The 26,807-nt window shown below is 39.6% G+C and overlaps 1 protein-coding gene across 2 annotated transcripts; it reads right to left on the reverse strand.

Annotated features, from left to right (window-relative positions):
- Positions 1–1,792: 1,792 nt before the first annotated feature.
- Positions 1,793–26,091, reverse strand: LOC311424573 (nucleoporin Nup37-like). 2 transcript variants are annotated; one of them, XM_084499856.1, is made up of 8 exons: positions 26,007–26,091; positions 24,557–24,776; positions 22,836–22,960; positions 21,747–21,819; positions 14,569–14,663; positions 8,044–8,118; positions 7,402–7,458; positions 1,793–2,361 (listed from the first exon to the last, which is right to left on the reverse strand). In XM_084499856.1, exons 2-7 carry the CDS (start codon positions 24,710–24,712, stop codon positions 7,452–7,454), a joined length of 531 nt encoding a protein of 176 aa, XP_084355982.1. In that variant the 5' UTR covers positions 24,713–24,776; positions 26,007–26,091; the 3' UTR covers positions 1,793–2,361; positions 7,402–7,451. The 2 variants fall into 2 exon arrangements, with proteins under 2 accessions (XP_084355982.1, XP_084355983.1); XM_084499857.1 differs by having other exon boundaries at positions 24,557–24,780; positions 26,007–26,048.
- Between the last annotated feature and the right edge of the window lie 716 nt (positions 26,092–26,807).

Genomic DNA, 26,807 nt, shown 5'->3' on the forward strand with positions numbered 1-26,807 from the left:
CCCGGGACCCACCCCGAGCTCCGAGGGTCCCCCCGTGTCGTGGTTTAACCCGGCCGGCAGCTAAACACCACGCAGCCGTTCGCTCACCCTCTCCCTCCCTCTCTGGGACAGGGGAGAGAAATGGAAAGTGAAGCCCGTGAGTTGAGATAAAGACAGTTTAATAAGACAGGAAAATAACAATAACAATAACAATAGTAATAATACAATGGTGATAATAGTACTACTACTACTAATATGTACAAACAAGTGATGCACAATGCAATTGCTCACCCGCTGACCAATGCCCAGCCTAACCCCGAGCAGTCCGGCCCCCTCCCCCCGGCTAGCCACCCCTATATATTGTTTAGCATGACGTCAGATGGTATGGAATACCCCTTTGGCTAGTTTGGGTCACCTGTCCTGGGTCTGTCCCCTCCCAGCTCTTACTGCACCCCCAGCCTGCCTGTTGGCAGGACAGAGCAAAAGGCTGAGATGTCCTTGGCTTGGTATAAGCACTGCTCTGCAACAATTAAAACATCGGGGTGTTATCAGCACTCTTCTCATCCTAAGCCAAAACACAGCATTCCACCAGCTACTAGGAAGAAAATTAACTTGGTTCTAACTGAAACCAGGACAGTTGAACACTTCACAAACTGTATGTCCTTCCAATTAATTGTTTTATTTGGCATTCGATAACTGACTTAATTTGCAAGTGTACAGGTCACATGAGGTCCTACATGAGTATTAAAAAAAAGCTGAAATTAGACATACTTTGAGCTCATAGTGATCCACAGTAACTACATTGTCTGGCTCCGTAGAAACTTGCACAGTGTTCTCAACACTCATCTGTTGCTGTTCTACCTGAGGATGTCCAGCAGGAGTCATGTGAAGTGTCCAGAAACTGGAATGACACAAATTTCTTCAGCCAGGTTTCCTGTTTATCTAGAATACAGTCTCAATGAAGTACCCTCTACCTGTAAAACACTCTCTTTCTACAGAAACAGAGTCAGAATTGTTGTCGTCTTCACTGAGAAATACTTGGCTTCTCCCTTCTTTCCACCTAAAGTCACTGCTCCATAAAAATTAGAAATTAAGACAAAAACCAAACAAACCAAAAAACCACAATCAATCAAAAAGCACTAGAGAAAAGGGTAACAGCTTAAAAAAAATAGTCATGTTGCCAACTCAGGTTAGGAAACACATCTTACACTGCTACACTAGGGCATAAGTCTCCTGTTCCACATGTTACTTTGGATCCGCACATCTTGAAGTGTAGCTTTTTAACAGCACATTTTTGCTGCTCGTTATTGGAAAGTGCCTCGTATGATAAAAGAACATCAGTGATTGCTGCTTTTCAGTTAGGTACTGTTCGAAAAAACAGACTTTAAAATCAAAAAACCAGCACCTCCAGAAACACATGGGCTTGGCTTGCATAAGTAGAGGAGCAACATCACTACAGAATAAGCCATGGGATGATTTTTGAGAGCTGTAACAGAAAAAAACAGAGCAAAAGTGAAGGCTAAAGCTAATCGTCTTCGGCAAGAAGAAGGTGCTAACCAACCTGTTGGACTTTTCACTCACCATTTGAAGTTTGCCCTTCAGGATGGAGTTTCCCACCTTAGTGCTGAATGCCTAGGAAGCTCGGCACTCTCCGTTTCAGCATCAGGCTGAGTCCCATCCAAGTCTCCCCCACTTCTCTCCCCATCTCTCCCAGAAAATGTGATTTCCTTGCTCCTTGCCTGCTGTTCTGGCCTCCCCTCCCCTTTCTTTCCTCCCCTCCCTCTCCTTAGCGGCCGGGACGCCTTCTGTAAGCAACTCAATATTCCAAATCCAATGAAGTTCCAGCCGTTTAGCAAAACGCCCAAAACCACAACATCCCCCCCTTGAAGGGGGGCAGAGCACAAGGCTGAGGAGCGCCCAAGCCGCTCCGCGCGGCCCGTGAGGGCGGGGAGCGAGGCGGCAGCAGGAGAGCTTTGGTTTGTTTTCTTTCGTGGTGCTTTTCCCCTGGTTGCAGAACTTTCCCATGCTTCGAGGCACAGAGCCATTCCTGGTTCATTTGGAGGACCGCCAGGCTTTGCTGAAGCACTCAAATTGCGGAGACGTGTAGAAGTGCCCTAGATGACAAAGGTGATGATCTTGCTCCTAGCTGCACGTTCAAGTCCAAATGTCTCTTCCCTAACTTTGTGATGCACAAAGACTTGGTGGTAGCAGCTTTTGCAGTTTCCCCAATATCAGCAAGCCATTTATATCCAGTTATTCCAGGAGTAGAAGAATCTTGTCTATTTTCTGACTTTAGAGTGAAATTTAGTTTGACATCCTCTTAATGAAACTTCATTTTGTAAGCAGAATGAGCCCCCTCTCGAGGTTATCACAACTTCCCTCCTGTAGTAAAAATGATAGTACTGTTAGGAATGTTTTAACAATTCGTGTCCATAAAGAACAGTCCTGTCTGCCTCTGGGCCCTGCACTGGCAATTTAATTCTTGAACCACAGATGCAGTGTGTCCCAGTCTCCCCCTCATTCTAGTCAATTTATCAAGTCTTCAGAAAATACTCCTTAAGTTTATGAACCCGTTTGCTTTTGTTATTCCGGACTTCTATTTCTAACAGTTACAGCCTTTTTTCTGTCTTCTTGGAGATTAATTTAACACTGCTATAGGTGTGACTGTCCCTGTGAATGGCTGGTGAAGAATGTTTTAATTACTCGTGAAGTGTCAATAAGAAAGCTATTTGTGTTTGTATGAAGTCTTTGATGTCTGGGGGTTTCAGAACAACTGATAACAACTAGTGACTGTTATGGGATACTATGCAAACCTCTGGTATCTGGCCAGGTGGCCAAGAGATTAAGAAGAAGAAAAAAGAAGCTGAAGGACCGCTAGGAGACAAGACCTGCAGAAAATGTTCTATAAACTTGGTACGGTGCCAAAGGAGTACAAAGGGGAAGGACTTGGAGAGAAAGACTACGAGCCTTCAGCATGAAAGACCCCTAGAGACCCCCAGAGGAGACTGATGCACATGCTCCAGTAGGAGGGACTGGACCCCTGAAGCTAATTATAATAATCTATTTTTTTAGAAGTAGTAATGAATATGCATTAGTCTAGGAGCATAAAAATCAGCTACTTGATGTAACTGGTGTGCGTCCTGGTGGAGCGGAGACTCACGGTGCACCCAGAGCTGTTTGCTTACCTCTATTCTTTTATATTCTTTTAATAAATCCTATTTTTTATTTAATCCTAATTTGAATCCTGAGCCTTTTGTAACAGTACTCATCCTTGTAGGAGCAGCAATATGACGAAGCTCAACAACAATAAGAAGGGTTCTATGCTTTGGTGTAATGAACCTTACTCTTTTCTGGAGAGAGCTCCTCATAAACATATTTAGCAAGGTAGGGAGACGGGAGAAAAACTCTAACTAGATTTTAATTCTGCGATGAATAATGTCAAGCTTGACTGTTCCGCTGACCACTTGAATTTGAAGTGTGTTTTGCTGTTGTTGTTTTTTGTTTGTTGTGTTTTGTTTATACATGAAACACCGAGTTTATGTGAAAAGTTCTGCTGGAATATCTTTTTGCAAAGGATATTAAGCTTAAGTTATCCACAAGAAAATGGTTAGCTGATTTTTTTTTCCCTGAAAATCCCAGACTTTTTTTCCCAGAATGCCACAATTTTCTTTGCATACTATGGAGCACTGGCTTATAAACGTGGTGAAATTTCCCATTCTCAATGGGTCTAATCCAAGAATTCTTTTCTTTCATCTCTCCTCTGTCCTCTTCTTAATGTAGGCAGTTGACAAAGCCAAAATCAGACCGAAAAAGAGAATCTACTGCAGGTAAGAGGCTGTAACTCCCTAGGATTCATGCTGGTTATTGAAAAGGATGGTCACTCCATCTATTTCATTTGGCCCCCAAACCTTCTAACCTTGTCAGCTCATTCGCTCATCAGTGACGTTTCTGTGAAGAGAGGTAGGTGCAAATAGGAGGCTATTTTATGAATTCCTTGAAGGCTTGGGGAGAGAGCAGTATGAATTCCATCTTGTTCGTAGGCACAAAGGAATGTGTTGTTTCCCAAATGTCGTATGGAAAACAATGGGCAGAGTTTTTTCTAAAAAGCAAGAGTTGGAGCTACCTGGTATTTGGGTATTTCTCTTGAAACAGTTCTTACCTCCTTGAGCTGTTAGATCATAATGCAGGAAATGAAAGTGCTGCATGCAAAAACAGGGTAATAAAATGTATACACCTTAGGAGGAGACTTAAAATGGAATAGTTTTTTTTTGAACACTGTCAGTTAGAGTTCTACATGAACAGAGTGAAAACAGCTTAGAGAAAGGTGTTGATTGTTTTCACTTTTCCAGACAAGAAGTAACTGGAGTAAACTTCCCTCCTGTGTGGAACAAACATCGCACATTAGTTTTTGTCTAGCTTTCAGTCTATGAAAAAGTTTCTCTACAGATCATGCTTTTAAGTAGTTAGTTTCAACATGCAGAATGATAAAAATGTGGAATGCAGTGGTCATGACAAGGACTTCTGATTTGGTATTTAAAGAAAAATCAATTCGTTTCAGTGTGTCTCTTGTTTGCTTGTTTGTTTACATTTTACCAGAGCAACGGTGAAATCAAGAGAATCCCATCTTTACTGTCTCAAAATATTGTCTATGTTTCTGCATTTCAGTCACCAGAACACTGAGGACCAGAGCAGATGAGAAAGCTGCAAGATGAGTTCATGGAGAAAATGGGGATTTGGAAGTCCGCCGAAGCTGCAGACTTCGATGAAGTCGTTACCCTACTACAAATCCATCCCTTCTGCTTGACAAATATATAAGAAAGTGTCCTGGTTTCAGTTAGGACAGCACTCTTCTCATCCTAAGCCAAAACATAGCATTCTACCAGCTACTAGGAAGAAAATTAAGTCTGTCCTAACTGAAACCAGGACACAAAGTAAGTCTCCTTTTCCTGCAGGCCTACTCAAATGATCTTTCTGAGCAAGCCTTTGTGCACGATATTGGCCTTGACTCGCTCGCTCTTTTGACAACAGAGAGGTATTGTCACTCCTGGCATTGAGAGTTCATTGTGTTTGGGGGTAGGCTGAGACCTCCTTACATGCCCCCCTGTGTGTTATGCATTGCTACTGTTAACTACTGGCCACCAGTGACCGTTACTGGTCAGGTATCAGAGGCTTTGGGAGTGTTTGGTCTGAGCATTCCACTGCTTAGCAGTTTTCATGGCTGGTGAGCGTAGGTGATGCTCTCTTCACTGCTCTACTAATGGTCAGCTCTTTCCTTGGCCTACACCGGTATGTCCTGCTCTCCTTGGTAATAATTGATTCCTTGAAGTCGTGGTCCTTTGTAGCTTACTGCCAGACTGTTTAACCTGACTTTTGGGGGATTGGGCATTCGTGGCTGGTTAAGTCTGCCTGGACTGAGATGGTGTGAGAGAGGATGAACTTGGCAGGAGCTTCATGTCTAAAGAACTTGGGCCCAATTGGTTTAATTTGCTGCTGAGGCTGTAGTTTGGGGATTGCTGTTTGATGAGAGATCTTCAGCCTGAGCATGCTTATTATATGGGCCTGGTGGGTTTCTGGGTTGTCTTCTGAACCAAAATGATTACTTTACCTGTGACTTTCATCAGATTTAACTTTCCCCAAGGAGCAATTTTCTTAGTATCAGAAGTGCCTTCATTTTGAATGCACTTTTAGTTCCATAGTTATAAAAGGGAATGTAAGTCTTGGTTAAGAAACTGAGGACAGTTTGATACAGTCAAAGTGAAGTAGTTCTAATGATTCTGCATTTGTGTCTGCTGTTTATTTCTGTTTCTGGAGCTGAAATTGTTATCTGCTTCAGAATTGCCTTGCCTTGCCTTGCCTGCCCTGCCCTTCCCTGCCCTGCCCTTATCTTCCCTGCCCTGTGCCTTCCTGTGCCCTGTGCCTTCCTGTGTTCCCTTATCTTCCTGTGCCCTGTGCCTTCCTGTGTTCCAGAGGCATTTGGGCAATGCCCTCAAGAATATGCTTTAACCCTGTTATAATGTTTAGCCCTGAAGAGGTCAGACATTTGGACTCGATCTTTGAAGGTCCCTTCCAACTGAACTATCTTATTCTAGGAAAACTCGCTTCCAGCTCTTTCAAGATAGTAGCAGCATCATTTCTAACTAAAAGCTTGGCCAGATGATTGTAACTGAAGATTGAGTCCGAAGACTCAAACAGCTCATCTGGAGCAAAAATGTACGACATGTCTTCTGGAAGTGGCTCCTGTTTAATGTCATTTATCTCGTTGTCAATCGAGTTTCCATCTGCAGCCATTTCTGCGAGAGGTTCCTTTTGGTCCTGCCAGTGAGCAAGTGAGGCTCAACGGACTGTCTGGGGGTTCTGGTGGGGGAAGCTCAAACGTCACCATGACGACCCAGTGTCACCATGATGATATCACAGTGTGGCTCTGGCCAGAGCAGCCAGAGCAGGCATGTTGCTGGTCCTGCAATGTAGCTATGGGTGTTTTGACTCAAGAGCCAAGAAGCAAATAAAGTTATTTAAAGGGAATCACCCCTCACCTGGCTGTTGCTTCCCCTTCCCTGTGTGGTCCCCTGAATAACCCCCTTCTGGCCTCCTTGATGTCCCTCCTGGTTCTCCAGCTGGGGAGGGCAATCAATCTCCCAGGCAGGCAAGGTTAACACAAGCAAACAGCAATCTCTTACACCAGTTTGTCACCGTTACTTGCAAATGCTTAGTGACTTCAATAGCGCTGCTTCAGCAAGGTGATGCTCTGCAATGTCAGTGGTCTGCCAGAGGCTGCTCTGTAGGTCCAACTAGAACAAGACACTACGTACATTTTGATAATGCCATAAACGGAAGATGTGCAACCCCTCCTTTCTTGATTCAGTTCTGATGCTTTGATTGGATATGTTAGCAATTTAGAAAGCAAGCCAACACACTCAGTGTGTTCTCTTAGCCTTTTAAATCACACCCCTCTCTGCAGAATTCTCTTCATGTATCCTCACAATGCCAAAAAAAGTCTATGAAAAATGGTTTTCTGCTTGAAATATAAAAGCAGTAAGCTATTTCTGTAAAGATTTAGTAGAAAGTATAGGTCTTTTCTGAGCCACAGTGTCAGCAAAGAGTTCAATGTCATACTAATTTCAGAGGCTGATGTATTCCATCAGTTTACTCTGATAAACCAACCACAACTTTTGTCTTCTATGAAGAAGTTGGTCAAGCCACTGAAGTTTTTAGATGTGTGCACAGGTATGTTCTTATCCACTTACTACAGGCCTGAGCAATAAACTTCTACAAAAGAAGCCTTCAGTGCCATCCTTTCTGCGTATCACTGAAATACGCAACACAGATGCCACTTCAAAATCTCCAAGGTTCATTGCGAACAGCACACCACGTCTGGAAGAATTTCTAGGGCCTCCTTACCAACTTTTCATATCTTTCACTCACCTGTGCAGCAAACAACAAGTATTTCACCTGGCTGTGCATTCGTATTGCTTCTACCTCCTTGGAAAAGGGCCATAAAAGATAAACAAATGGAAAAGCTTACAAGGGAAGCAAACAATCATAAGCAACAAAAACATACAGTGCTCTTCCCCATACACCTCTGACTAAAAATTCATTTGGAAGGAAGCAGACTATTCACAGTTCTATGACAAATGGCAGTGTGAACTAAATCTCCAGAACAGCAGTAACAATAGAGCTTGCCTCTGAGACTGATAATCCCAGCCTCAGAAGGTCTTAGGCTAATTCCTGAAGGACTTGATCAAGAACAAGGACAAAGCTAGTTCCATCTCCAACTTCTTGCTCTTGCACGTGGGAAGCCTTCACAAGCATTTTTGCAGTAGGGTGCTGTACCTTTAAAAGAAGTCACACATCTTGGACACTAACATCTCACCTGGATTGCAGCTCCTGTTTTTTCCTGTGAGTCCAGTATAAGCTCCCTAATTTCAAGATATATCTAAAGATACACTGAATGCATGAAGTAGGAAAAGAAAGCAATACAGATTAACTTAACTGGGTAAGTTCTCTAAAAGCCAAAAGTACAACCATCTATGAAAAAAAAAAATCACAAAGAACCAAACGTCTCACCTGCAACATACATTGGACATCCTTTTTATTGGTTCTGTGCTGTTTTGACAGTGTGCAGAGGTTTCGCTGTCATTTCTGCAACATGAGAGAAGCCTGAATTTAGACCTTTAAGCTGAATTCACATATGTGTATCTTACGAACAAGATCTCTACATTACAGTTTCTAGTGTTTTATCTACCTTGGGAATGCACTGTTTTCCCGCCTCTCACACCACTTTTATTTATTTATTTATTATTTCCCAAAGTGTAATTAACAACTATCTAAACTAATACAAAGTTAGAGATAGCTACAAATGTCATTCAAGAGAAACTCTTGAAATATTAGTATATTCCTCTTATCACTCACATTCTGTGATTAAACAAAATAACTGCAGTTATCTCAAAGCACGGAGCTATTCAAACTATGTTGGAACAACTATATTTTATGTAGTATACATGAATGTGCATGATGACATGCGGCATATGTGCAGCAATTTTACCACGAAATGGACTTTTAATAAAATTGCCAAAGTATTCATTGGAACATCTGAAAACCTGTTTTGTGGCAATAGAGATTACCCTTATTGTACATTCTAACTTTCTGAATAATGAATAATTCTAGCTAGAGAGCAAAACCAAATTATAAATGAATAAAAGTCATCAAAAAGAATAGTATAAGAACAAAACCATATTGTAACTTTAAGGCATTTCTCAAATCTTCAGACAATGGAAGTAAAAAAAAAATAAAAAAATATTTTAACATAAGGTTTCCAGCAATCTTTGTGAGTGGGGTTGGGGTACAGAACATCTAGTATCTTTCTGTGACATCTAATACCATCTAATACCTCACCACAAAGCGGGATTGGCTATCCTTGAACTGTCTGACCTACTCTTATAAATGACCAACAATTTTTTTGTGTGTTTTTTGTTTGTTTGTGTTTTCCTTTTCTTTTTAAAATTTAACTTAAATATCCTTAAAGTTTCTTTGTTTCTCCAGTAGACATACTTGCATAGCAATTGTATAACCAAAAGCATAACCAAAATTGATGGTTAATATTTTGGTTTTGACTGTGAGGTATAAGAAGTATCATGTAAGTCTTTGGGGGGACACACAGGGATGCATATAAAAAACATGCAAAGCCACAAGCTAGACTCCTAAAAATAATTCAAGACTCCAACTTATTTTCATCAATTAAAATGCACAGCTAGCTTGATAAACACTATTAGCATAGCTCAAAAAGGATAACTATTTTGCTATCATATTTCTTGTATGTAGAAATACTGCGGAATTCTATCACAACAAACTGATGAACACAGAACATGGAATAAAATACTTTATTAAAAAAAAAATCTATAGTTGACAGCACAAAATGAGAAGATACAAATGAAATATAAATTTAAGGCAGGAATAAGTGAGAAAGGCAACTTCACAATATGGCCAGAGACTGAATTGGTCTAACAAAGTAAGACACAAATGCAACAAGCACTGAAAACACAGGAAAGGAAGGAAGGAAGGAAGGAAGGACACCAAATAACCAATAAAACCAACAAAAAATAACAAATAATTTATCACTGACTTTTCTTGTCTACTGTCTAGTGAAATACCTATGCAAAATAACAAAGACATAAGAGTACCATGGAAACAAACACGCTATAGGTAGAAAAAAGAAACAAAACCAAACAACTAAACTACAAACAATATAATAAAGGTTGTGACTTTAGTTATATTTATTTTCCAGTGATATCAAACCTTTCCCCAGGAATCTCTGTATAGAGACTAAAACTAACCTCCTGATGGACTGATATTTGTGGTATGTGCAACAAAAACTGGACTTGACAGTGACTGACAAGCCTGGACACCTGAACAAGCTTGCAAAGTGGGCCCATGTGAACCTAAGTCCAAGTGCAAGGTGCTGCACCTGGGTCAGGGTAATCCCAGACATAAGTAAACACTGGGAGAAGATCTCACTGAGAGCAGCCCTGCAGAGAAGGACCTGGAAGTAGATGAAACGCTCAACATGAGCCAGCAGCACGTGCTTGCAGCCCAGAAGGCCAACTGTATCCTGGGCTGTATCAAAGCAGGCCGAGGGAGGTGATTGTCCCCCTCTACTCTGCCCTTGAGAGATGCTACCTGGAGCACTGTGTCCAAGTCTGGAGCCCCCAGCACAAGAAGGATGTGGGTCTGTGTGAATGGGTCCATAGGAGGGCCATGAAATTGATCAGAGGGCTGGAGCGCCTCTCCTACGAAGAAAGGCTGAAAGAGCTCTGGCGTGACCTCATTGCAATTTTTCAATACTTAAAGGGGGCTTATCAAAAAGATGGAGAGCAATTTTTTGCTCAGTGAGACAATTCTTCACTCAGGGGGTGGTGAGGCACTGGAAAAGGCTGCCCACAGAAGCTGTGGATGCCCTATCCCTGCAGCTGTTCAAGGCCAGGTTGAATGAGGCCCTTGGCAACCTGATATGGTGGGTGGCTTCCTTGCCCATGGAAGAAATGTTGGAGTTAGCTGGTGTTCCCTTCCAATCCGAGCTGTTCTATGATTCTTTATATTTTACTTTAACTGTGCTCCACATTAACACATATGACTCATCGATAAAACTGATTCACATTTTTCTTTACTGCAATTAATAATTTAACAATAGTTATTTTAGCTATTTCCTCTACCAGCATTTTTAACCATTTTCTTTACAATTTTGCTATCAAATTAAAAAAAATATATTTCTTTCTGTTCTTAATGAAAGAGTAAAACAATTATGAAATGCTTAAAAAAGTGAAATACAGGAATTATCCCTCAAGTTCTTCATTAGTTTACTCTAGATTATACTTTAAAATATAGAATAAGCAAAATTCAAAATTTGCAATAGCCTGCCAAATACATAAGTAAACCATAGGCTTGTGAACTGCTTCATCCATCTTGGAATCTAGCCATCCTTGAGAAGGTAACGCACAATATATAGAACACGGGGTTTGAATTTTTCAATCAACTTTGTTGCAACTTTTAATCTTTTATTTATTTATTTTGTAATTTTTACAGCTGTGGGAATTTTGATCTTGTATATACATACAGTTGTGAATAACTGTAACATGGTGGGGTTGATAAATACTGCAAAGGTGTATTCTTTCAAAAAAAAAGATACTTTCTAAGGTTATATTAGTTTTGAGATTGTCAATGCAGAGAATCATGATAATTTTAAAGTGTACATCATATTTATAAACCAACACCTCTTGTCAATGAATGCCCTTCAATTTACGACTACATGGCACAGAAAACAACTGTAATTATTCTGATGCTCTAGTATTTTTAAACAGTCTTAAATAATCAGTTCTACTTTGCAGCTGGTCTTGTGAGACCAACAAGACCAAGAAAGTTACATGTAAAAGCAACATGAACTCCTGAACTAACAATTTAAAGGTAAGAACGCTGAAGGCATCACCACAGCCTCTTCTCAACTGGTATCTGACTTAACACTGTCTTCCAACAACAAAAAAAAAACAAAGCCAGCCATGAGATGTAACTGTTGCAGCTGCTCATGGCAAGATTTTTAATGCATTAAAATTGAAAACTTGTGTTCCTTTTGTATTTCTGCTAAACTTACCGGAGTGAAGAGGAGGGAAGATCTGAACTCGTTTGTCTCTCTGTATGATATACATACTGAGGCACAGTATTAATTATATCAAGACACAGAGGTGGAACTCTAACAGAACAACACTAACACACTTGAAACTCCTTGCTCTTGTGCTAATTGTTCTACTACTTCATTCCAAAGGTATTAACAGATGATGTATCCTGAGAAAAATTTCTGAGTAGAAACTGAGTACAGACTGAAAAATTATTCCTCTTCTTACATTACTGCCAAGGCAAATTACACAGTAAGTAAAGAATAATTTTGGTAAGTCTGAGGGAATGCATTTTCCATTCGTTTTGAAAGTTTAACCTTTAAGTTCAGTAAAAAAAAGTCTTCATGCTCCACATGCATAAAGGTAAAAAACAAGAACTCAAGTAGCCAAAAAAAATCCTGCTTACTTCACATGGCTTTGAACCATTGATTTTATGGTTTACTGCATAACTGTCTTTCAGTTATTAACTCCTGATAGCACACACTAATTAAATAATTTGTAGTTCCTTTTCCTTTAGTATCAGACTATTGTTTTTAAAACAGTCCTCTTATCTCAGAAACACTGAGCATTTCATAAAATAAACAAAACATGCTACATATTCAAATACCTCTTTGCTGAATAAACCCAACATTAGTTTAGATCTAATGAAAAAAAAAATCAAGAATAGAGAATAAATTGGAACAAGCTAGGAGTAAGTCATACACATTTTTACTACTCATTCCAAATGATTTTGTTGGAAATAGAGACAAGGCAGCTGTGGAAAATCTGCCTGCTGGTCAAAGTACTATTTTTGAGTTCCCTAGGGGTTTTGAAAAATCACAGGCCTTTTAGATTTTCAATTCACGTAAGACAGAGTAGCTCTACTAATGCTACTAGACTGTGATTTACACCAGTTGATGTTCTGCCCTTTACAAAATCTCATACACAGAATAATCATCCTAACAGCTATTTCTTTCTCTCTTACCAGATAGCTTCAAACACAAGATCTTTTCCTTTGTTCTTATAGCACTTTTTTTCTTCCCCTGAACATTAAATGGTCATTTATATAGCAATCAATATGGTCATAACTTCAAAGAGCAAATATATAATTCATATAATCAGAGAAAAACTAAAACAGTTCCTTAACTGAGACAAATTTTAAACTATCACAGCTATACCAAGAAAAGTCAATGATGATGCTTTCTCATAAGCCTCTTCCCCTATTGCAATGGCTTGCTAAGCCTGCACAGCTGCCGTGCTGCCTTCTCCAGCTGTGAGCTGCACTGTAAGGATGAAGACCAACAGCTTTATAGATTCACAAGCACAATTAGAAGTGTAAGATGGGGGACATTTTGCCAAGGAAAAACAAACTTGTGCACTACAAAACAGTGCTTTTTAGCATACTAAGCTGGTGAAGGGCCTGGAACACAAGTCCTATGAGCAGTGGCTGAGGGAACTGGGGTTGTTTAGTCTGGAAAAGAGGAGGCTAAGGGTAGACAATATTGCTCTCTGTAACTACCTGAAAGGAAGGTGTGGGGAGCTGGGAGTCGGCCTCTTCTCTCAGATGAGTAGTGATGGGATCAGAGGGAATGGCTTCAAATTGTGCCATGGGAGGTTCAGGTTGGAAATTATAAAACATTTCTTCTCAGAAAGAGCAGTCAGGCATTGGAATGGGTTGTCTAGGGAGGTGGTGGTGTCACCGTCCCTGGGGGTGTTCAAGGACATGTTGGACGTGGTGCTTAGGGAAATGATTGAGTGGGTGACGTTGGTGGTAGGGGGATGGTCAGACCAGATGATCTTGGAGGTCTTTTTCAACCTTAACAATTGTGATTTGTGTTTGCCTTTTCTTTCCAGTTGCAAACAATTAAATATATCGGTTTGGAATGGCTATGATCATGGTATTATAAGCTGCTGGTATCACTGTATCAGTATGATACTGTCCTTAGGCTATATAATTGCATCTCCCAGTAAGGCTAATAAGTTCAGGTAAGCAAACAATTTCACATGAGTATACTGGTTTTAAACTTGACTCATCTGAAGATAGAATGGATGGACAGAGTCTGTACAACTCAGAGCTGTACATCATGTCTTATGTCTCCTATTCTTGGAGATCTTTTTTTTATTTCTGTCCCACCTGGGGAAATTGACAGTGTACATAATCATGGAATATGTTGACTTGGAAGACACCCACAAGGATCATCGAATCTAATTCCTGACCCCACAAAGAACTATGTAAAAATCAGACCATGTGTCTGACAGCATTATGCAAACACTTGAACTCCAGCAAGCTTGGTGCCATGACCACTGCCTTGGGGAGCCTGTCCCAGTGCCCGACCACCCTCTGGGTGCAGAACCTTTTCCCAACACCCAGCCTGACCCTCCCCTGTCCCAGCTCCATGCCGTTCCCTCGGGTCCTGTTACTGTCCCCAGAGAGCAGAGCTCAGAGCCTGCCCCTCCACTCCCCTCGTGAGGGAGCTGCAGGCCACCATGAGCCCCCCCCCCCCCAAGCCTGCTCTGCTCGGAGCTGAACAAACCAAGGGACCTCAGCTGTTCCTCCTGTCTTGCCGTCTGGACCCTTCACCATCTTTGTAGCCTTCCTTTGGATACTCTCTAACAATTGTATGACTCTTATTATATGGTGCCCAAAATTGAACACAGTATACTGAACATGATGCTGCATCAGTGCAGAGTAGAGCAGCACAATCACTTCCCTTGACTAGCTAGCAGTGCTGTGCTTGATGCACCTCAGGATGTGCTTGGCCCTCCCTGTCATTTACCAAATTCCTTTCTGCAGAGCTGCCCTTCAGCCTTTTGTCCCCCAGTCTGTACATACATCCAAGGTTGTCCCTTCCCAGGTGCAGAATCTGGCACTTCTCTTGTAAACTTCATATTGTTGGTGATTGCTCAGCCCTCTATGATATTTCAATGATATTTTGAGCAAAATGCATACCTGCAAGTGTGATCATCACTTACACTTGCAACTTCTTGACCTTCTTTGGGAGAAAACACCAGATCATTAATGTAATCTGAGTGGCCATGAAATGTCTGTCAACCAGAAAAAAAGAAATATTTTTAACTTTGAGCAGACTGTTCCACCATTAGTCAACAATATATTCAACAGAACCACTCAATGAAAGATTTGAGTGTACAATAAAGTTGTCATTTCTACATGGAAGGGAAAAATATTCATTAATAAAACTGGAGATATTTAAAACCTCTAACACTTGTGTATATTTACACTGTAGATGAACAGAACCCCACTGCTCCTTGTCATTACCACAGAGGTCAGCTTGATGCTCTTGTAAGTGGATCACACCACAACTTCTTATTCTTTTTCAACCACTGAATTTTGAAGGTAGAAGATAATAAATCTCAGAAAGAAAGAGGAAAATCAGCAGGAAGTCAATGTACACATAATTTACATATTTTAAAGAACTCCAATTATTCATAAGTAACTCATCTCTAAACAAGAGTTTTTAATAGGAATTCCTGCAAGCAGCAAGAGGGTTTTTTTTCCTGAAGGAGCAATAAGCCAATCACTTGTCCAGTATATTCCCTTTCCCAAGCAGTCAATATATAAATTCCTCAAGAGCAGATATCCACCAGAGATGGCAAAGGACCAAAAGACTACCTTTAGAATAAAAAGTAAAAAAAGTCTCAATGAAACAAGTAACAATGCATGCTGAAGGCTTCATGAAAACTAAAAGTGAGGAACAACAGCACGTGAAAAACAAGCAGGCCACACAATATCACAGCAGTTAATCACAGTTTCTGTTAAACATTTGAGAGAAACTAACATAATACTTTATGCTCTTTGCTTTATATACTCTTGTACTAAAGAGTAAGGAAAATTGGGTATAGTGCACACTGTGAAAGTAATAGATCATCCATTTTCAAATAATAGGATATAATTACCCATGGTGTGAATGTATATATGAACTAGCAGTCAAAAGCAAACATTCACAGTTGTATCAGAAAGCATGAAGTCATTTCAAAGGAAACTATTACTATGTAATTGTCCTCAGCTGAAATTTATTAATCATGACATTTTTATTTCAAAGTACTGAGAATAATTTATCTATAATGAAAACCAACTTAGTAACATAGCTTCTCTGAATGAGAAGCAGAATCACAGTTTTTAGTAAAAGTTAAAAGGATATTTTTTACATATTCGGAAGGCTTTTCAGCTGTCTTAGCCATAAAATCACAACACCATTTTCTTCTCAATTCCGTTAAGTGTTTTGTACTCATCTACAGATATCAGCAATCTTTTAAGCTTTACAATATCTTCAAACATCTAAATTAAAGATCAAATGCACATTCAGCATTAAGCAAGCAGGCAAAACTCATCTCATTTAGGCTGAGTCTGAAGTACTTTCAACCCTGCTGAAATACTTTTTCAACCCTGCCCAGAGCAGGGGGGTTGAAACTACATGATCTTTAAGATCCTTTTCAATCCAGGCCATTCTATGATGTTATGATTCAAATTCATTCACATGTTTGTTAGGTATGAGTACATCATCTCTGATCTCATTAGAAAATCTGTAGCTAGTAAGTATCAGTTTGTTCAATCTGAGGATTCATGTGTGTTTTCTCTCACTATGGTCTTTATGCCAAAAAAATCAATTATAATTACTTAAATCACTTAAAATTTGAAGTCAATTATTTGAAGTCCATATGTAGATGCTGGATCTATTACTGTTTCATCCTCTTTACTCTCACTGAATAAGTCACTAGGCATAGATGCTATTGTTTTGCCCAAAGTATCATAAAAAGGACACAAAAATATCCACTGGAGAATGGCATGACATGAAGAGATGGCAAGGAAAAAACAGGTTGAATGAAAACAATCACTTCTCAGCTTTCTGAGAGAACAAAATACTGTTCTCTGTGTTTGTTCCTCAGTACGAGCTATGCAACTGATCAAAAAGAAAAAAATAACTCTGTAAACCATGCACAATAATGAAGCTGCCCCTCTAAAAAGTTATGAATGTTCAATACATCAGTTCAATACAGAACCACTTTCAGCAGCCAAGTTATTTTTTTCCCCCAACAGCCCATAATTTCAATAAAACCTTGTGGATTTTACTAGAACTAATACATCCTAAGATGATGCCAAACTCTTTAGACAGAAACGCAAGTCTTTTGAAAATTTTCAGCATTCAGAATTCAAATATTCTGCCTCATTTTACATACACAGTTTTGATGAAATATGCTTTTTATTAAGCAAAATCTGAAGCAGGAGAAGAAAGCCACAATTCATTTCCAAATGAAAACCTGAGAACAAGAAAAAACTTCACGAAGATCCATCAACTGTACTTTATCTTTTGTTTCTTGTTCTGGGCTTGATCCAGCCCATAAATTTTGGATTAGTTGTGTTGACAAAGTAATGGAAAACTCAGTATGCTTGAAGTTCCTTGTTGATAATTACATCAAGACAGTTTTTCCACTGGGAAAACAGAGTAAGATTACTCTGTCTATCCCTCCAGAAGCAACACATACTAATTGTTTAATATAAAAGACAAAATGTTCAGAGATTACATTTTGACTGTAATGACATACTTCCCTCAGTTTTTTGCACATTTTGTACCTCTCTTGAAACCTCACGTGTAAAGTGTGCACTGTACAATGGATCAAAGTCTTCCATGTGTTCATTATGTATTCAACCTTAGGTTCATGAAATAATTTTTCTGAGGTTTTGATTGACTAATACTAAGAAACCATTCTATTAAACTGTTTAAAATTAACTCGGCATAGCTCATAGAATATTTGTGAACCTCTGAGATTTCCAAATACTTTAGATGGGAGTCAGGTGTTATTTTTTTTTTCAATCACAAGAAGTATATAGCTCAATGATCATCCAAGTATAAGAAACTATGATGACTACCTGGAGAAAGTATTTTCTCCACTTTTTGTCAAAGCAACAAAAAAACCACACACACAAAATCAAACAAACAAACAAAAGCCTGGAACGTGCTTAAAGACATTTTTACCAAAGAATCACGTAATGTTAGGGATTGGAAGGGACCTTGAAAGATCATCTAGTCCAATCCCCCAACATAAGCACACTATTCCTTTTCACTAATGAGATTCTCACTATTAGGTAATAATCCACATGTTAGGCTGTTTTCTGATCATTTTAAGAGCAAGCCCGATCCAGTAAAAACAGGAATTTTTACTTCTTCCTCAGTCTCAGTATACCCTTGATGAAGTTCTTAGACTAAGTTCCAGTGGTGAAATTGGCATAAACAGTGCTAATAACTTCATTGCTAAACTGAAGCCGAAACTTCTCATTTGCATAGCATAAGCCCCAAATGGTCTTTAGTATTCTGTTGCATCAAAAATAAACCATCTATTGTAGCTTCATCTGGCCACACAGTTGTATCGCCTCTTCACACAGAATCACACAGAATTTTCTAGGTTGGAAGAGACCTCAAGGTCATCGAGTCCAACCTCCAACCTAACGCTAACGCTAACAGCCCTCCACTAAACCATATCCCTAAGCTCTACATCTAAGCGTCTTTTGAAGACTTCCAGGGATGGTGACTCCACCACTTCCCTGGGCAGCCTGTTCCAATGCCTCACAACCCTTTCTGTAAAGAAGTTCTTCCTAACATCTAACCTAAAACTCCCCTGGCTCAACTTAAACCCATTCCCCCTCGTCCTGTCACCAGGCACGTGGGAGAACAGGCCAACCCCCACCTCGCTACAGCCTCCCTTGAGGTACCTATAGAGAGCGATAAGGTCGCCCCTGAGCCTCCTCTTCTCCAGGCTGAACAAGCCCAGCTCCCTCAGCCGCTCCTCGTAGGACTTGTTCTCCAGGCCCCTCACCAGCTTCGTCGCCCTTCTCTGCACCCGCTCAAGCACCTCGATGTCCTTCTTGTAGCGAGGGGCCCAAAACTGAACACAGTACTCGAGGTGCGGCCTCACCAGAGCTGAGTACAGGGGGACGATCACCTCCCTAGCCCTGCTGGTCACGCTGTTCCTAATACAAGCCAGGATGCCGTTGGCCTTCTTGGCCACCTGAGCACACTGCTGGCTCATATTCAGCCGACTGTCCACCATCACTCCCAGGTCCTTCTCTGCCTGGCAGCTTTCCAACCATTCCTCTCCCAGCCTGTAGCTCTGCTTGGGGTTATTGCGCCCCAGGTGCAGGACCCGGCACTTGGCCTTGTTAAACTTCATGCAGTTGACCTCAGCCCATCGGTGCAGCCTATCCAGATCCTCCTGCAGAGCTTTCCTACCCTCAAGCAGATCGACACACGCACCTAACTTGGTGTCATCTGCGAACTTACTGAGGGTGCACTCGATGCCCTCGTCCAGATCATCGATGAAGATATTAAAGAGGACCGGCCCCAGCACCGAGCCCTGGGGGACGCCACTAGTGACTGGCCTCCAACTGGACTTGGCTCCATTTCCTCTATGATCATTACACTCACAACTTGTCATATTTTTTTTTCAGATGTGTTACGTAATTGACATACTTTTGCAGTAGAAGCTTGTAACTGCAGGTCAGCACAGTTTGTGTTAGAAAGAAGTCCTAAGGGTAGAAGAAGCAGTTCTCCAAAGAATCTTTTTGTATGAAAAATAATTGCTATCTTAATAGAAATATAAGTGTGGCATTTTAAATTTATTTGTAGGCACCCAGACAAAGCTACTGTGTAATATATTCCGCTAAATTAGAAATACATGTTTTAAAGTTTAATTTGTGTTGGTCACATAGCAGAAAAAAAACAACTTATTAGACCTGGGAAAAACAGTAATCCATCACAGAAATTCTATTTTGAAAAAACAGCATTTTTTCAGAATAGAATAGAATAGTAGCACAGACTGTGCTACTGCGTTGCCTCCTTTGCTTCTCTGGTTTTAATATTGATCGTGCATTGACAGTAAACTACAAAATAACTGTCTCATCAGGTATATTCAAAATGATTATTTTAAGTGTGGGTTTTTTTTGTAATCTTATTATAATTCAGTAATAAACAGCCTAATATAATTCTTCATTAGAATAAACTTGCTTATTTAAACTTCTATTTTTAAAAAAATTTAAGTTCATAATGCATCAAAAATGCATTTGTGTGAAGTTGTAATGCTGAATATTTATCATATGTATTTATTTAACTGGAAGCAATGGGTTCCTATTGAGGAAAACAGCATATCCCATTGAGAATTCCTAGCGTTAGTCTGGAAGGAGTCCTAAATCAATGTGCAACAGTCTGAAAGCTAGTATAGACATGAAGTCTGCTCCAGAATGTATAAAAGAACACCTTCAGCTAAAGACCAGATGATAAGAGACAGGAGACAAAAAGAGGTATGAAGGCTATGAACTATCACAGCTGTCACTTTTTCACAATTTTTGGCAAAAACACAAAAAAAATGTTGGTCGTTAACACCCAATAATTAAAGCTTTCATATTCATTACACAAGGAAAAAAACACTCATTCATGCCTTGAACCATGCTGAAATGAAGAAACTTGTCACTGATTCTAGCAGACAGTCCATCAGGCCCATTGTTAATCCAAAAAAAAAAGAGAGAGACACTAGACAGCTGAATTTAGAGCCTGTAGTACCAGGTTCTTCTATGTGTTTGATTATTTCCACTAATTAACCATTCCATTGTCTATACTGTTATTAATGACTCTACCTATTCTCTTTCTTCCGCGTGCTTACAGACAATTCTATAAATTTCTCGAATTAAAACAGACATATGTAATGAGTAAAGTAACTTTATATTCTGCTAAAAAAGTTAAAAGATTAACTCACATCATCAAAGCTGCTTGTCTACAATATCATAATACTGACAGATATTATATAAAATGGTAACTTTGGTTAAGGAGTGACACACATCAACTTACAAGCAAACAACGTTAACAATTTCTAGAAATATTTTGCTAGAAGTGCCAGCCAAGCTCTTTGCAACCATGTCAGTTATCCTACTTCCTGGCTGACAAAGCCATACAAGGTGATGGACCAAGCATGAAAGAAGGAAAAAATGGGAAGGTGCATGCATGAAGTAACATAGAACATCTTTTCTGAAATTGAAATACTTTTTATTTTTTAGTAATGTCCATTTTTACTTGTATATAGCTTTACTCACTCCATTATTATTTGACCAAGAGTGACATCTGCAATTAATTTACTTTCTGTATGACAAATATTGTCTTACTAATACATACTGCCAAACCACAAAGGAAAGCCAGTTCTTTTCCCCTTCATATTGAATACACAACTCTCGGAGGCATTATCATATTCCAAAGCACTAAAGAAGGAACCCTCACCCCTGATTTTTCAGCATTGATTAGCTTTGCTTGTTCTTGTCTGAAACCTCAACAAAACAAATTCAAACGAACATCTAATTAATATTAATATTTGGACTGGGGTATTGTTTCAAAGGCAAAATTTTGAAGAATATGTACATACCCAAATGACATAGGAGTTACAAAGACAAGAATGCCTTACAAACAACAGAAATCTCTTAGACCCAACACCTCTTACATCACTGGTGAAAGAACACTACACTGAAAGAACAGGAAGCGAAGATATATTTGAAGGAGTCATTCCCTTTCTTTTTATTTTAGACATAAACAAGTACTGGCCCATGGCCATGTTTTATATAACTGTCTGCAGCTAAGTACAAAATTCAATATTCTTTCTTTAAATCTTCTACTGTACAAAATGGTTTCATTGCAACTTTCCTGTTCCCCCAGGAAAGAGACAAAGCATTAAATTTGCTCTCCATATAGACAAGTCTAATAAACAATACCACATAGTATTTTACAGGTCTCTATGTAAAGGAACCTTTTCCAACACAGTACTTCAAATTCACCTGTAGAATATTTTTAGACCATGTTTTAGACCACAAATAAACCTCTACTTACTTTTTGTCAATTTGGCTGTTACATAAATACTTTTAAATCAAAATATAATATAGCTGATAATTAGTTATGCCCAGTTTAAAGATATAAAGGTATATTCAATACACTGATCTTTGCTAGAGATGATGGGTCTGCCAGAGTTTAGTGTTCTACATCATACTGTACATTAAAAAAAGTGAAGCACAAGCTCAGTGAAAGATTAGACTCCACTAGAGACTAAAGAAATATTCAATATCAGCTCAGTTACCCTTACCTTATGTTCATTCTTGTCCTGCAGGTCTGAAGTAAATAGCCTTAACTTCCTATCAGAAGCTGCTGTACAAAACCTACACTCAACAGAAAAAGAAAAGCCCTTCTGTCAGGTAGCACTACAATTTATTTTTTTTTAAATGTTAAAAAATAAAAATAAACAGATAAAAGAACAAACCAAACCAGATCAATCAAGAGTTTCACCCCATTTTAAACCTGCAAAATGACATGCAAAAGGAAATTTAGATTTTCAATCAAACGTATATTCTAATTTTTCTGCTTTGGCATCAAGCATTCAGAGTTATAATTGGAACTTGCCTATAAAATATGGTGTATCAAGTGCCAAGAATACTTTTTAATGGAAAGTAATACAAAACATTTGACAAAGCTAAATCTGAATCAACTATGAATTACCTGAAATCTCTCTTATAACTGCCATAGAATTTACCTTGGAGGAAGTGGCTGATAGAAAAAACAGAACCCTCACCATCAGTGTTTTAAATTACCTAGGGATTAATTTATTAACCAGTCTCCAGTTTATTTTAAACAAAAGACTGTAAAAATATGCAGCAGTAAACAACCAGTATAGTTTTGAAGAGGCTTACAAGCAATTGAGAACATCTGAATTCATGTTAAGTGCATATTTAATAATTGACCATTTTTCTAGACTTGACAGGTCTCACAAATAGCATCCGACTTACTCCTAAACATAGCCCATACTATGGAGAACATCACGTGTAATTTTACAAAGCAGGCCATGATACTAGTATCATTCTTACAATGATACATACACATTATACAGATACATACAACAAAAAGACTAACTAGATTACAGGTCAATTAAAATTAAAAAATCTAGTGTCTACTGTGAATCTACTGTGGGGAGGAAAGAGTAAGGGGCTCAGGAAGCAGAACAAAATATATAAGGATGACTAAGAATTGGAACTGTTGTTCCAATGGTGTTCACAGACTTCCAACAACAATTTCTTCAGAGTTAGATTTCAGCTGTAAGCATTAAAGTTAGTTCAATACTAAGGACTTAGAGAAAACAGATATGAGACAAGGACTCATTATAGTAATTTATTCGAAATACCTTATCTGGGGAGGTAAAGCATCAAGTCTAGTTTCTGGACTCCTTGCTATGGCATCAACTCTGATTCCATGACAAAATGTTCGTAGTGTCTTATATTGCATGCCTTCCACTTCTGCATCCTCTTCCTACAGAAATACTGTAGTTAGCTAATTCAGAATAACAGGTTGATGACTTCTAATAAGTCAGATTGATATGAAATTGAAAGTTAGATGTGTCTGCTGCGATAAAGAAAGTATTTACTTGAAATATGTAAGTAAGTAAAAATCCATGAAATGATTGCAGTTTCAAACCAAAGTCAACATAGCACAAAACCAAACCTACATTGCACAAAAAGAAGATTTGCCAGAGGAACATGCTGAGCCCATTCTTTGGGCTCAATATCGGCATAGATACAACCAGAACCACTGACAACAGCATGATAAGCACACACTGCAATGTGAAATAATGGGAACAAAAGCAAGGAGGCCATGTAGGCTACCTTCTCTCCCAGTTGGTTTTACTTTATGGAAAAATGCTAGAACAACCTGGTTGTTCCGGAAGAACAGTAGCAGGTAGAAAGGTACCCTTCATCATTTAACATGACCAAAATTACTACCTTGGCTATTCTTCCCAATGGTGAGGGAACTGGATGGTGACAAATCTGAAACAATTGCTGGGATTGTGGACTTAATGAATCAACTGATCTCCAAAAAGTTCTCAAAACATCCTGCGTAGTACCTCAAAATGAATGAAGGCTATTTTGATGAAATGTTCTCTATGGCACAATTCTGCTTTAAGGAAAAAAATCTCTCTGTATACACTCTGCATAATGTAGAAGCTAGGAAGGACCTAGGTGATTTTCAGAAAATTTCCAACAGTAAGATTTTGGGGAATAATAAAGACCAGTTATACTGTTTTCTATATTAGATAGTAAAGTATAAAAATAGTACCATGTAACAGAGAAGTGAGCTCAAGAAAAAAAAAAAAGTAAAAATAGATTCCAAAGATGAGAGTGTTCTACTATCAATTTTCAAGCATCCAGGGGAAAAAAAAAAAAAAAAAGTGTCTCAATTAAAAAAAAAAAAGTATTACATATAAATATACACAGTATGCTATCTTACTTTTTAAAAATTTTCACGATATGGTGACTGGAAATAATGTCAAGGTAAAAAAAACACATTTTACTGTTTCTAACAGTCTGTCAGAGAGATGTAAAAAAAATAACCTAGAAAGCAGATGTATATTAAGTTATTATTTGCCACTGTTCTTCCTTGAAATAAATGTCTCTAAACTTACTTTGGAAATTTTAATTATTCCTTTCTACTCCGGGTGTTTGAAATCTTTGCTGCTTTGATAGCTACCTGAAAGCCTTAAAAAAATAAAACACCATACAGCAAATGTTAAGTTACATATTTCCAAAGCTACTTGCTTAAGTTCCCAGGTAGTAGTCACAAACATTTGCAAGAAATACTGAACTGGGATTACTCTTCCAGTAGAGCACTCCTGTTTTCATTGCAGCCTACTCAAAAAGAACTTTACACCAGCAGGATGCTAATACCAATATGTATTTATATATACATTTTTTTCTCTTTAAGACCAAATATCCCAAAGTCATAATGTAATAAAGGAGTAAAACACTTCCTGGCAAAATGGGGAAGGAAAGAAGCAGGAAAGTGACTTTGTCAGAAGACATGCTGTCAGTTTCATGAAGCAACTAATAAAAGCAATAAACAAAAACTAACCTGAAATCTACATGTCCCTACAACTACATAGTTATTGCCACCATATGCAGTGAGGGAACATGCATCTCCACTATCAAATGGATTGAATTTTATCACATGCACATAATCTTCACAGTCCACCGTGTAAGCAGCATTTCTAGTAGAATCTTGCTTCATTTCCAGGGGACTATGTCAAAGTATCAAGGAAGTGATGTCTTCTTCAGGATGAAGGTCAATGTTCCTATCTGCAAAGTATTAAAAAGCATGCATTATGTATTTGCATAAAGGAAAACAAGTATTTGTGGCGCAACAAATCAAGATTTCTTGTAACACCATATTTATGGACACAAAAGGTCAACTTAAGCTCATTATATCCAGATTTAACACGTAATTCCAACAATCAAGAGATTAACTAACCTAACTGACCTAATTCACTAACAGACATTCAAAACTTTTTGTACAGACATCAGTAACAACTGCAGATTTTGTGCTACTGATGGCAACCTATCAAGACATGGGATTAAGTAACTCTACGTACCAGAAAAGTCACATACGTAATTTTAAAAATTTCAAGCAAATGACAACAAAATATGTATTATTACCTTCAAATTCTCTTCCCTGTTGTACCTTTTTAAAGGACAATAGGTAAGTAACTAAAAGCAGAATTAAAACCACCAAACTCTAAATGCAAACACTATTCTGCAGAATACTTGTTTCATGACATAAGCCAACCCAACTGCAGACAGTGCCTCTATGTCTCTGTACTTGCACAGAAAAAGTTAATTTTCAACTGGATCAAAAGTATACCTAAACATTAATGCTTTACTCTATTCAAGCACTTTTCAAGAAAATCTGACGCCTGTGCTTGCACACAGCTGAGATACACAACTGATTAGGGGATCATCCCAGATTTGACATCAGTGTACACCTTTTGAGAAATGACCATTTTCTCCACGTGCAGCATGGAAAGATAGCTTTAAACTTCAGACCCTTGTCATATTTTGTTGCGTTAATGACCTGAAGGGCTCAGCACTGAGGCTGAACATCATGCCTGGGAGCCACCACAGTTTGATGGGGATATCACCGGGATTCAAAGAGGCTCTCCACATTTGTAGTGTGTATTTATTAACCAACACAACAAACCACCACGTTGACAGAAGTATGTTAGCCACATAACTTGCATCGCCACGCTCCTAAGGCCAAACACAACTCCTCGCCACCTCGAAGGCTCCCCACCACAGCAGACCCCATGCCTTGGGGCAGCACCAGGGGGACAACCCGGCCATGTGGCCTTCCCACTCCCTCCTTTTCCCTTGGGGGCCCAGCGGCTGCCCCAAAGGAGCCCACCCCACACCATGCGGCCCCACAACGCTACCAGCAAGGGCCCGGGCCCAACCCCTGGCACAGCCCCACTCAGATCCGGGGGAAAGCACCGAGCCCTCTGCGACTCCCCCGCGCTCTCCCCACTCACCTCTCCGGCCCCACATGGCCGCGGTTCCCGGCAGCGCCTCCCAGCCCCGGGCCACCCCCTGTGCTTCCGGGGCAGCGGCCCTGCGCTCCCTAATTGGGCGGCAGCGGAGGATTTAAATTAAAACCGGCGGAAAGGGCCGCCAGCCGCCGGCAGCCCCGGCCTCCCGAGGATCGGAGGTCGGTGAGCAAGGGCAGCCTCAGCCCACTGGGGCTTCGCGTCATGCCCGGGGAGCCGGGCAGTGGGGAAGCGGGGTGTCCTGGTTTCAGTTAGAACAGAATTAATTTTCTTCCTAGTAGCTGGTGGAATGCTGTGTTTTGGCTTAGGATGAGAAGAGTGCTGATAACACCCCGATGTTTTAATTGTTGCAGAGCAGTGCTTATACCAAGCCAAGGACATCTCAGCCTTTTGCTCTGTCCTGCCAACAGGCAGGCTGGGGGTGCAGTAAGAGCTGGGAGGGGACAGACCCAGGACAGGTGACCCAAACTAGCCAAAGGGGTATTCCATACCATCTGACGTCATGCTAAACAATATATAGGGGTGGCTAGCCGGGGGGAGGGGGCCGGACTGCTCGGGGTTAGGCTGGGCATTGGTCAGCAGGTGGTGAGCAATTGCATTGTGCATCACTTGTTTGTACATATTATTAGTAGTAGTACTATTATCACCATTGTATTGTTGTTATTGTTATTGTTGTTATTGTTATTGTTGTTATTGTTATTGTTGTTATTGTTGTTGTTGTTATTGTTGTTGTTGTTATTGTTGTTGTTGTTATTGTTGTTGTTGTTATTGTTGTTGTTGTTATTG

The sequence above is a fragment of the Aythya ferina genome (genome assembly GCF_964211825.1).
Source record: "Aythya ferina genome assembly, chromosome: 28".
In the NCBI taxonomy this organism is placed as follows: Eukaryota; Metazoa; Chordata; class Aves; order Anseriformes; family Anatidae; genus Aythya; species Aythya ferina.